This window comes from Mastigoproctus giganteus, chromosome 6 (assembly GCF_048544385.1).
Source record: "Mastigoproctus giganteus isolate SK-2022 chromosome 6, ASM4854438v1, whole genome shotgun sequence".
Classification (NCBI taxonomy): domain Eukaryota; kingdom Metazoa; phylum Arthropoda; class Arachnida; order Uropygi; family Thelyphonidae; genus Mastigoproctus; species Mastigoproctus giganteus.
Window position 1 is genome coordinate 234,019,783 of NC_143580.1, and position 12,139 is coordinate 234,031,921.

The 12,139-nt window shown below is 34.8% G+C and overlaps 1 protein-coding gene across 1 annotated transcript in view; it reads right to left on the reverse strand.

The window, feature by feature from the left end:
• Positions 1-7,251, reverse strand: part of LOC150085095 (ATP-binding cassette sub-family C member 10-like) — a 121,693-nt gene extending 114,442 nt beyond the window's left edge. Inside the window, exon 1 of the mRNA XM_090376464.1 lies at positions 6,042-7,251. Within this exon, the coding sequence (XP_090232590.1) occupies positions 6,042-7,034 (993 nt within the window). The 5' untranslated portion in view covers positions 7,035-7,251. The remainder of the gene's footprint in view (positions 1-6,041) is intronic.
• Positions 7,252-12,139: the final 4,888 nt, after the last annotated feature.

The window sequence follows — 12,139 nt, forward strand, 5'->3', positions numbered from 1 at the left end:
ACACAGAGCATCATCTCTAAAAACTATTTTTAACATTTAATGTTAAAAATATTTTTTTTGCATCAAAGTTGTTTAAAATTAGAGAAAAATACTTTTCTCTAAATTTAAACAACTTTGATGCAAATTTGCTGCTCAGGAAAATCGCTCGTTTTGAAATGCAATGAAATGCATAAAAGGCTTTCTACTCAATATGTGCTAATTCAGACTAACTGCAGATAAGTGGTATTCATGTGTTATGCCTAGATGAGTTACCAAACAAGTTGCACTTCGCTACAACACCACAATTTTAAGTCATAAAGTCAGTTATCAAAATTTTTTGATCACACCTTGTAGGCCTCAAATTGTGAAAATGCATTAAAATAAATAAATAAACATAAAATACAGGCAGTTACTAACATATGTAGAAGTTCAGTTCCTGGACACCCTCAATAACTTGAGTTTTATATAACTACTGTACACTTGTATTCAAAGAAAGTGCATTACCCCTGAAAATTCTAATTGTCGTCTGAATAATAAGTATATGGCAATATTTCTTACAGATTGATTCATATAAGATTGACATGCGTAGGTGATGACATAATATTGCATCATCTGTTACTTTCAGCTATATAAGCACAGTCTGCAAGAGTTGCAGTCATTCCTTGCTTGTGTCAGGATGGTGAGTTACGTGCAGTTGAAGAAAAACAGTTACGATGCCACGAAGAAAGAGTGCTATTGTTACTTTACGTGAGGAAGGATGTTCTTCTCTTAATATTGCTTATAGAGTGTCTTGTAATCAGTCGACAGTGAGTAGATTTCTTTCCAAACTCAAAAATACTGGTTCTGCTGATAGGAAAAAAGGAACTGGACATAAACAAGTCTACACCAAAACAGGACCTCGTTTTGAAGCGCTTATGCCTTAAAAACCATAAAGTGTCTTCGTCTGAGCTGAAAAGAGAATGGGAAGAACATACAGGAGTGGTAGCAAGTGCAGTAACTGTCAGAAGATGCCTCTTCAAAAATGGGCTTTTAACCTGTTGCTCTAAGAAGAAATCCCTCCTCACACAAAAAATGAAAAAGGCCCGACTAATTTGGTGTAAGGAGCATGTCAAATGGACCCCCAAGCAGTGGAAGTCAGTTATTTTCCTGGATGAGAAGAAATTCAACCTGCATTGATGAGATACAAACGATTCACCATAGACGTGGCGAAGAATACCATCCAGACTGTATGGTGTCTACAGTGAAATTCCCTACAAGCCAAATAATATGGGGGTACATTTCGTATCGCAGAGTAGGTCACCTGCAGTTTATAAAAGGTATTGTAAATGCCAATGGATACCTGGCTATACTGGAAGGCAAATTGCTGCCAATCATTTCAACTTGCCAAGTAACTGCATCTTTCAGGACGACTCTCCTCCTTGTCATCAGGCAAAAAGTGTAAGTAGGCATTTCTGTAGTTACTTTAGCTTCATTTCTGCATTAGAGGTTTGACAGTAATGTGTTTACATTTGTTACAGGTGAAAAAATGGTTGGAAGAAGGGTCCATTACAACTCTTAGCTAGCCAGGAAAAAGCCCAGACTTGAATCCTATAGAGAACTGTTGGCATCATGTGGAATCTGCAGTTGCCAGAAAGAAACCAAAGACCCTTCGTGAACTTCAGGAATCCATAATTCGTGTTTGGAACCACAAACTATCAGTTGATTATCTTCAGAAATTGATCTTGTCAATGCCTCGACAGTGGTGTACTGCTGTCATCAGGGCCGGAGGCAGTTCAACTAAATATTAGTTTCCACCTAGTGAACTTTTCATTTTGTTTTCCATTTAAAATGATAAACTGAAGTAAACTGAGGGCTTCTGATAACATTTCAGTAATACTTGTGTTTACCAAAACTGTTATATAAAGGTTGCAAATGCTCATTTCGGATTTTGAGAGCACCTGTCAAATATTACTTAGCTTTGCCTTAACTATTAATAAATATCTTTTGTTTATATTTCTGTTTGCAATACTAGCCATTAATGTTTAATTTGAACTTAGATAGAGATTTTGTAGGTTATTACTTAGTGTCGAGGTGTTGGACAGGATTTAGCAGCTCCGGTGAATGCTAAGTTTTTATTTATATTTCGCCGTTTTATGGACTTAATTGTTATATTAAATTATTTTCTATAAGTAGCATATAGACCTAGTCAAGCTCCTTGGTTTATTTTGAATTTATATAGTGATTTTTAAAGTTAATTAATACTGAGTGTCCGTAGATTTACCATTCGTAACTTGACGCCATTGTTATACGATACAATGTACATCCCAAACTAGATAGTGTAAGGTTTAACGTAAAACTAGATAGCAAAACACATTGCACTGTATTAGAAATCATTTAGCTTAGTATAGTACAGTATTATCAATTAATCAGTAAAATCTATTAATCTTATTAAATTTCATTGTCAATTAAATTGTACTTTTTTAACTAAATACATATAACGACCTAGATTTTACAAACGTAACATTATAAATTAATACATATAACTTGACAGGAGATACGAAAGTCATATAACATAGTTCGGAGATAATATTCGATACTAATATATATACATATATATAGTTATTTCTTTTTGTATTATCATTCTATTGTGGTTTATTCCGTCTTTGTTAGATTTCTTAATTACAGGTATTTTCTACACATAGGTATTATAGTTAAGACATTACAGGTCTTTAAGCTAGCCTAATCTCGGTTATCTTAATTTCCCATGGCCTATACATTCAGGATTTTTCAACTTGTTACGCATTGCTAAAAATTATATCAATTATTGATGAAAAACTGTAGCAATACTATTTTAAAACAATATTATATAATATTAAACATATTTATACATTTTTGTATTACATCTTTATACATTTTTGTATTACATCACATGGACGTCAATCCCCTACTTCATCGGGGGCTTTGAGCGGATTGACGGTCCATTCGATGTAATGCATTTCTTACTTACCTGTTTCTGTTTGCATCTATCACAGCTTTGCTATTTTTTCAAATAACTAAATTCTAAGTTTCTATTTAAAATTTTTTGGTCCAGGTTTATCTTAATTGTTATTAGTTAAATCAGTACTATTTATTATAAATTTATTATGAACCAAATTAATTCCCCATAATTTCTACAGCAACTGTGATAGAATACACAAAGCCCTACGGGTAAGTTTATTTAATATATTGCAATAACATTACTTATTGCAATAACATTACATTCAAGTAAGTAATGTTATTGCAATATATTAAATAAACTTACCCGTAGGGCTTTGTGTATTCTATCACAGTTGCTGTAGAAATTATGGGGAATTAATTTGGTTCATAATAAATTTATAATAAATAGTACTGATTTAACTAATAACAATTAAGATAAACCTGGGACCAAAAAATTTTAAATAGAAACTTAGAATTTAGTTATTTGAAAAAATAGCAAAGCTGTGATAGATGCAAACAGAAACGGGTAAGTAAGAAATGCATTACATCGAAGACCGTCAATCCGCTCAAAGCCCCCGATGAAGTAGGGGATTGACGTCCATGTGATGTAATACAAAAATGTATAAAGATGTAATACAAAAATGTATAAATATGTTTAATATTATATAATATTGTTTTAAAATAGTATTGCTACAGTTTTTCATCAATAATTGATATAATTTTTAGCAATGCGTAACAAGTTGAAAAATCCTGAATGTATAGGCCATGGGAAATTAAGATAACCGAGATTAGGCTAGCTTAAAGACCTGTAATGTCTTAACTATAATACCTATGTGTAGAAAATACCTGTAATTAAGAAAATGAACAAAGACGGAATAAACCACAATAGAATGATAATACAAAAAGAAATAACAATATGTACTCTGTTCGTACCCATGCATTACTAAAACAGCTACTGGGACAACAGTAAAAGCTAGAGATAGAAATAAATTAAGTAAAACTACTATAAAAGCATATTAAAAATAAAATACAACATGAATTATCATATTACAAAAGAATAATATACATATATATATATAGTGTTATAACTGCATTGGGATTTAAATTTAGGGTTATAGATGGTTCAACCGTTGATGATCCAGCTCAGGTAGCTAACCAACTAAATGAGTATTTTGCATCTACATTCATACATGAGAAGTTATTCAGGGAGAGGAATGCCAGAGGTGAATTAAACTCTGTCAGTAGCCAGATGATTTTGTAATAACTGAGAGCAAAGTGGAGGGAAAATTGTTAATGATAAACATAAGAAAGGCATCTGGGGTGGATGGGATCTATCCAGTTATATTAAAGGAGGCAGCAAAGAAAGCAAGCAAACCCTTAGCCATAATTATGAGTTTTCTTGGACTCAGGGGCGGTACCCATGGACTGGAGATGTGAAAATGTGACTCCAATTCACAAAGGAGGATCGAAGGGCGACACAAGTAATTACAGACCTGTTAGTTTAACTTCTGTTCCAGGGAAATTAATGGAGGCATTAAAGAAGCACTGCAGGATCATCTAGACAAGACTTCAGTTATAGTTCGGACACAGGGGAAGGCTTCTCTAACTAATTTGATTGGATACTATGATGTGATCACAAAGGAACTGGATGCAAAGAATAATTTTGATATCATATATTTGGATCTTAGAAAGGATTTTGATACTGCTGCACATATCGAAGCAGTGTGGCACTGGAGGCAAATTGCTGCTATGGATAAAGGGATGGTTGAGTGGGAGAAGACAGAGTGGTAATCAATGGACACTGATCTACGTGGACTAATGTTATTAGTGGAGTCCCTTAAGGATCAGTGTTGGGTCCATTGTTGTTTTCTGTATTTATTAATGATATTGATGATGGTAAATCAGGCTTAATGTCCAAGTTTGAAGATGATACAAAGGTTGGCAGGGTTGTTAATGACAGTACGCTGCTGCAACAGAATCTAGAAAAGTTGAGCATATGGGCTGAGAGGTGGCAACTGAAGTTTTAACATTGAAAAATGTAAAGTACTGCATATGGGAAGCAGTAACACCAGAGTAACGTATCACTGTATTGTACTATACTGACAGTGGTAGAGAATGAAAAAGACCTGGGGGTAATTGTGCAGGCAGATATGGAGTTTTCTGAGCAGTGCAGACAGTCTGCAAGAGTAGCTCATGGTGTGTTGTCAATGATATACAGGAATTTTTCTAGCAGGGATAAGGAGGTGATTATCCCCTTTTTTAAGGCAATGGTCAGGCCACACGTTGAGTACCGTATACAGGTCTGGAGGCCTAATTTTAGGAAGGATGTAGAGCTGCTGGAGCAAGTGCAGAGAAGGGCAACAAGATTAGTGTATAGAACAAAGGGTTGCTCTTATGAAGAAAGGCTTAAATTTTGAAAATTACAGTGTCTGGAGACTAGGCACCTGCAAGGTGATCTGACTGAGGTGTATAAAGCCTTGAATGGTTTGAGCATGCTCAATGCTGATGGAATTCTTCCTCTTGCTCAGAATAATTGCCTGAGAGGGCATAAATTCAAACTGAGGAAAGACAGTTGTAGGATAGATGTGTGGAAGTTTAGAATTTACATTAGGTTTATGTAAACTGTAACTTTACTTAAATAAAATATAAATGCTAAATATATATTTAGCATTTAATTAATTTTAATTAATTATAATAAATATAAATGCATAATATATTATGAGTTTAAAATACACAATAAAATATCAGTGTACTGAGGATAGGCCAATATAAGCCTTGAAACAGTGCCGTGTGGGTGGTGCTCACTGAGAATAAGTAACAATAGTCTTCTCTATTAGTGAAGCATTACTTATTCGAGGTAATGCAATAGATAGTAACTTGTTGTGAAGGTATTCACAATATGAGATACAATTAAATCAATGCCTTTATACTACTTATTTAGTTTTTCATTATGAGTTTGCTATGATGTATTTATACTGATAATTTATATTGTAACTTTGCATAAGGTTTAATACAAACCATATGCAAAGTTAATACATAAAACAAGAGTTTTAATATCCGCAAAAGTTTTATATGGTTTAACATAACACAAAACTGTAACCACTTACCTTAATCCTTTTATCTTTTTGCAACATCATATCTTTGCTCAATTCTCCAATCTTTTTTGCTAACCAATGATTTAAAGGAACTAACAAAATTGCAAAAATGAGTCCTGCTAAAAATGCTAATTTAACCTGTTGGTACAATAAATATAGAGTAACTGCAATCTGTAATGGTAAACTCCAAAACATATGGAAACTTTGACAAAAATTAACAATTCTGTCTGTATCGGTACTCATGAAATTAACTATCTCTCCCACACTGTAAACTGATAAGGTAGTATTATTAACACTAAGGGTTTTCCGATATATTGTAGTTATAAGAGCTGATCGTATCTTCAGTCCCACTCTGTTAATAAGAAACGTAAAGTGAGTACTAAACAGGGCTCCTAGGAATGTTACTAGAAAAAGTCCCAATGCATAGTAACAACCATTCTGAATTGGTTCTGTGTGATTTTCCAAAAATGACACTAAAAAATTTAAAAGGACTGGTCCTGCAAAATTCATTATATCAGACAAAAGTTTTAATATACCAATAGCATAGTACTCAAAACCAAAGCATTTGTGAAATGCTTGTAAAATGGTACGCCTCTGTCTTCTGATAACAACATCTCCACTGTCATTTTCTTGCCCTGAAGACTCTTCTATTGAAAAGGACTGCATACATGAAGAAAAACTTGCATCAACTGTTGTTGCACAAAGTACATGAGGTAAATCATATAAATCATCACAAGTCTGCAAAAGATTCTTAGATCCCTTTTTCATCAAATGTCTGACCCACCAAAAGGATAACTTTGAAACAAAGTTTGCATCTTCTTCTGCAACTCCTAGCGTATAAGGATCACTTTCTTCATGAAATCCTCCATACCTTGACACAGAGGTTGTGAGAAGAGCTTCTCTTTCCCCAGCTGCTATATTTACATTAGATAATTCTTCATAGTGGAATTCATCATACATTCCTTTTGGTAAGAGTGTCAGAAAATATAATATATGTAAACCCATTATAGTTGGCAATAAATACTGCTGAAGAATTAAATTTTCAATGCCACCAGGTTCAAAATAGATGGCACAAAAGTCCAATACTGATACCCCAAATGTTAGCAACCAAAAAAATAAAATTACTGGTGGTCCTCTTGAATGACATGTTAATCCATTCTTTAGAAAACACAAATAAACAATGTGCACAATCCAGCATACAGATACAATAATTATATGTATATAATCCAATAAATGTAACTGCAAATAACTTGAAGTCCAACAAAAAATAAAATATAATATTGGACACAGAAAAAGTCCAAATGTTGCTATTATTCTTGTATAGATTAAAAATAAATGAGGAAGCTTTCTACAAACAATTCTGTGCTGGTATCCTATATAAAATGCTGATATTACTGCTAGAAGAACATGTATAGGATCTGAAACGAGATGCCTGAGGCACTTTCCAAAGTACCAGCCATCTTTAAGTAGGAATGGCCTTCCACATAAATGTATCCAAGGATCCATGCTGTCAGGAATTTCAGAAACCTGCAAAAACAGACAGTATTTTATATATATATATATATATATATAATTCAAATTAAATTCAATTGAATAAAAGAATAGACAGCAAAAATGATATGTAAAATAAAAAGAAACTAGTAGAGCAAGTCGGCCACTCTACTGGCAAACATTTCATTATTTTTACCTTACATTTTATAGTTATATGTGTATTTTTTTTGGGGGATATATATATATATGTACATGCACACACACACACATTAATTATAAACTTGAAAATAAAGAAGCCTAAAGTTTCATATGTCGAAAGTACATGTCTCATATAAATACAAGTAGTTCCCAACTTTACAAGTTAATTCGTTCTTAGCACAGACTCGTAAAGCGGGAATTTTTTTCCCATAGATGTAATGTTAAAAACAGAGGTTGAGTTCCCAACAATGAAATTTGACCAATAAATTCTTTCCCAATAATTAAATAAAGGTCAACAAAACAACAATTTATGCTTAAACAATGATTTATTTATTCAAAGAAATGAAAACACAGACTTTAGAATCAAGCAAATTATAATAATATGAAAACAATTTGTATGACATAAATAAATTATTTATGTCATACAAATGTTATAGAATGTTTATTCTTCATTATCATCAACTAAATGCACACTCACTGATGGTTCTTCACTCATTGTTGGCTCGGCGCACTCGTTGGTTTGTTGGAAGCACAAGGAGTCGTTTTTGTCTTTGGAAATGCTTCAAGAGTTGTATGTTTTCAAGACAGTTTTCTCTTTTCTTTATAAATTTCATGATAGCATGCATAAGCATTTTTTTAAATCTGCAGCAACTTTTCTAGTACACTCGAAATTTGAATCTTGTGAGTGGAAAATCTCAATTGCTTTTTCTGTGTTGAAAAGCTTTGTCAGGCCCCTCGAGAGTAAAGGAACAAACAGGAGTTTCATTTATTACATCTTTTTCCTCAGCTTCTTCACATTTTGCCATTTCAAGGTGGCCTTGATTGGTGAGCTCTCCATTGTGTGCTTCAAGCAGATCAGTGACGTTAGTTGTAGAAACCTCAAGCTGCAATTGGTTGGCAATATTAATGACTGCTTCTATTTCATTTTGCATCTCTGCTGGTTCTTGAAATCCTTCAAAATTATCAATAAAATGATGACAGAGTTTATTTCAAACACCATGTTCTTCTCTGTAATTTTGTCCCAGGCTCATTTTGATTGCATTATTTTGATTGCATCTAAAATATGGAATTTTTTCCAAAATTCTTTAAGAGTTGGACCTTCCTCCTTATCTCTGCCTGAACAAATAGACACATGCACAATAGTAATGTATTGTATAGCTATGCTCGTGGTTTGAAATGCCATATTTTTTTAGCATTTATTTATTGCAATTCAGTTAATGTTCATATTTTAGATTCTGTTGAGACTTGATATTTGAAAAAAAGAACTTGTAAACCCGGGAACTACCTGAACATGTATACGTAAAATAACTTCCCATAACGATTTAAATTTTTTATTAGTTGTTATCAGCTAATCAATCCATGAGGTACAAATTTTAAATAAGGCATACTAATGAAAAATGAAAACTGGGTGACAGACTGGATAAACAGTGTCTGTTATTTAAATAGCTATGCAATGAATAACAAATGAATAGCATGATACCTTTATCAATTATCATTAGAAAAATAGTTCTGCTGCTGCTGTTATTTAGAGGCTTAATGCACAAGAGCTGCTGAGGCTATACTGCACCACTCATGGTTTAAAAATCTTATAGTCCTCAATCAGATTGCTTCTGAGATACCTAGTTACAAAACCCACGTATTGTATTTCCTATATGGTTACCCTTCTGCCAATTTCATCAGGAATATTACTTACCTGTGGTCTGAAGTTGCTTCTGATTTACTTAAATGACACTGAAAAAGGGGTACAGAGCATATTGTCTAAATTTGCAGATAACATGAAGCTGTCTTTTTTACTATCCAAAAGTCATCCTGAAGAAGCACTGTCCTACACTGATCATTTTCAAGCCTCATAATCTACACATCATCTGCAAATTTTACTACATGTACTGTACACATTCATCAATATAATTAAGAAAACTGCAAACATCAGTCCCAGCAGCAATCCACAAAGGACCACACATCTAATACTAGTTCAACCTGAAGAGCAGCCATCAATTACCTTCCTCCTTCTGTAGCTATCCCATAATCCATCTAAAGATCTCACACCTCATTCAAACATATAACCACTTGTTTGGGACTGAATCAAATGGTGTGCTAAAGTCCAAATAAATTACCAAATATATTACTTACATCTAACTCATGGATAAAACTGTCAAACTACATGTAATATTTAAATAAGATTTTCTTTTTACAAACTATACTGCATTTCCTTGAGAATACTGTTTCTATCTAGGTGCCTTCACATTGCATTCTTAATTATCACCCCATGATCAATCAATCAAAGAACTTATCTTGGAAGCTACTAGGCTTTACATACCAACTAAGAAATATTGTTCAAGGTTTAGGCCTAAATGGATGTCAGATGAACTAATGACACACGTGGCAGAGAAGAAAAATGCATGGGATACATATAAATTAACATATGACACAGAAGCCTATGATAGATATAAGTTGATCTGTAACCAAGTTACAAAGGAGGTTAGGCAGGCGAAGGCAGATTACGAGAAATCTTTGGCAAAGGATGCAAAGAAAAACAGCAAAGAGTTCTTTTCTTATGTAAACTCTAGAAGGAAGGGGATGAATCAGATTGGTCCACTTGATATCGATGGTTCAACTGTTGATGATCCTGCTCAGGTAGCTAACAAACTAAATTAATACTTTGGATGGACATTCACACATGAGGAGATATTCAGCGAGGGGAAAGCCAGAGGTATTTTCAACTCAGGAAATAAGCTAGATAATCTTGTAATAACTGAGAGTAAAGTGGAAGAGAAATTGTTGACGATAAACACAAGAAAGGCACCTGGGTTGGATGGGATCTATCCAGTTATACTAAAGGAGGCAGCAAAGGAAGTAAGCAAACCCTTAGCCATAATCATGAGAGCTTCCTTGGATTCAGGGGAGGTACCCATAGACTGGAGATGTGCAAATGTGACCCCAATTCACAAAGGAGGATCAAAGGCTGTCACAAGTAATTATAGACCTGTGAGTTTAACTTCTGTTCCAGGAAAATTAATGGAGGCACTGGTTAAACAAGCACTGCAGGATCATCTAGACAAGACTTCAATTATAGTTCAAACACAGCATGGGTTTGTTAAGGGAAAGTCTTGCCTGACTAATTTGATTAGATACTATGATGCAGTCACAAAAGAACTGGATGCAGGGAATAACTTTGATATTATATATTTGGATCTTAGAAAGGCAGGCGCCTCCGTAGCCAGGTGGGAAGGAGCAGCAGTGCGTAGCACACGCTTCTTGATTAGACCGGGGTTCGAGCCCGTCACCACCAAATACGGAAGATGCGGAAAGGTCAGGAATGACCACCGCATATACATTGATCAATATGGCCTTAGTTGCTAATGCTCCTAAAAACCAAATAACAACAACAACTTAGAAAGGCTTTTGATACTGTTGCACATGGAAGACTGCTGCACAAATTGGAGCAGTGTGGCATTGGAGGCAAATTGCTGCTATGGATAAAGGGGTGGTTGAAGGGGAGAAGACAGAGGACACTGCTCATCGTGGTAATCAATGGACCCTGCTCATCGTGGACTAATGTTATTAGTGGAGTCCCTCAGGGTTCAGTGTTGGATCCATTATTGTTTTCTGTATTTATAAAGGATATTGATGATGGTATTATCAAGCTTAATGTCCAAGTTTGCAGACGATACAAAGGTTGGCAGGGTTGTTAAGGACACTACTGATGCTATGCTGCTGCAACAGGATCTGGAAAGGTTGAGCAGATGGACTGAGAGGTGGCAAATGAAGTTTAACATTGACAAATGTAAAGTACTACATATGGGAAACAGCAACCCCCAGAGCAACGTATCACCTCTGTGGTACTACACTGACAGTCGTAGAGAATGAAAAGGACCTGGGGGTAATTGTGCAGGCAGATATACGAAGTTCTCTGAGCAGTGCAGATGGGCTGCAAGAGTAGCTCATGGTGTCTTGTCAATGATATACAGGAATTTTTCTAGCAGGGATAAGGAGGTGATTATTCCCTTGTATAAGACAATGGTCAGGCCACACCTTGAGTACTGTATACAGGTCTGGAGGCCTCATTTCAAGAAGGATGCAGAGCTGCTGGAACGAGTACAGAGAAGGGCAACAAGATTAGTGAATGGAACAAAGGGGTGCTCTTACAAAGAAAGGCTTAAGTTTTGCAAATTACAGTGTCTGGAGACTAGGAACGAGTGAGGTGATCTGATAGAGGTGTATAAAGCCTTGAATGGTTTGAGCATGCTCAATGCTGATGGGATTCTTCCTCTTACTCAGAATAATCACCTGAGAGGGCATAAATTCAAATTGAGGAAAGACAGATGTAGGATAGATGTGCAGAAGTTTGCCTTTAGCCAGCAGGTAGTTGGTTGGTGGAACAGACTTCCATCCGTTGTTGTAGAAGTTGATAGCCTAAATAA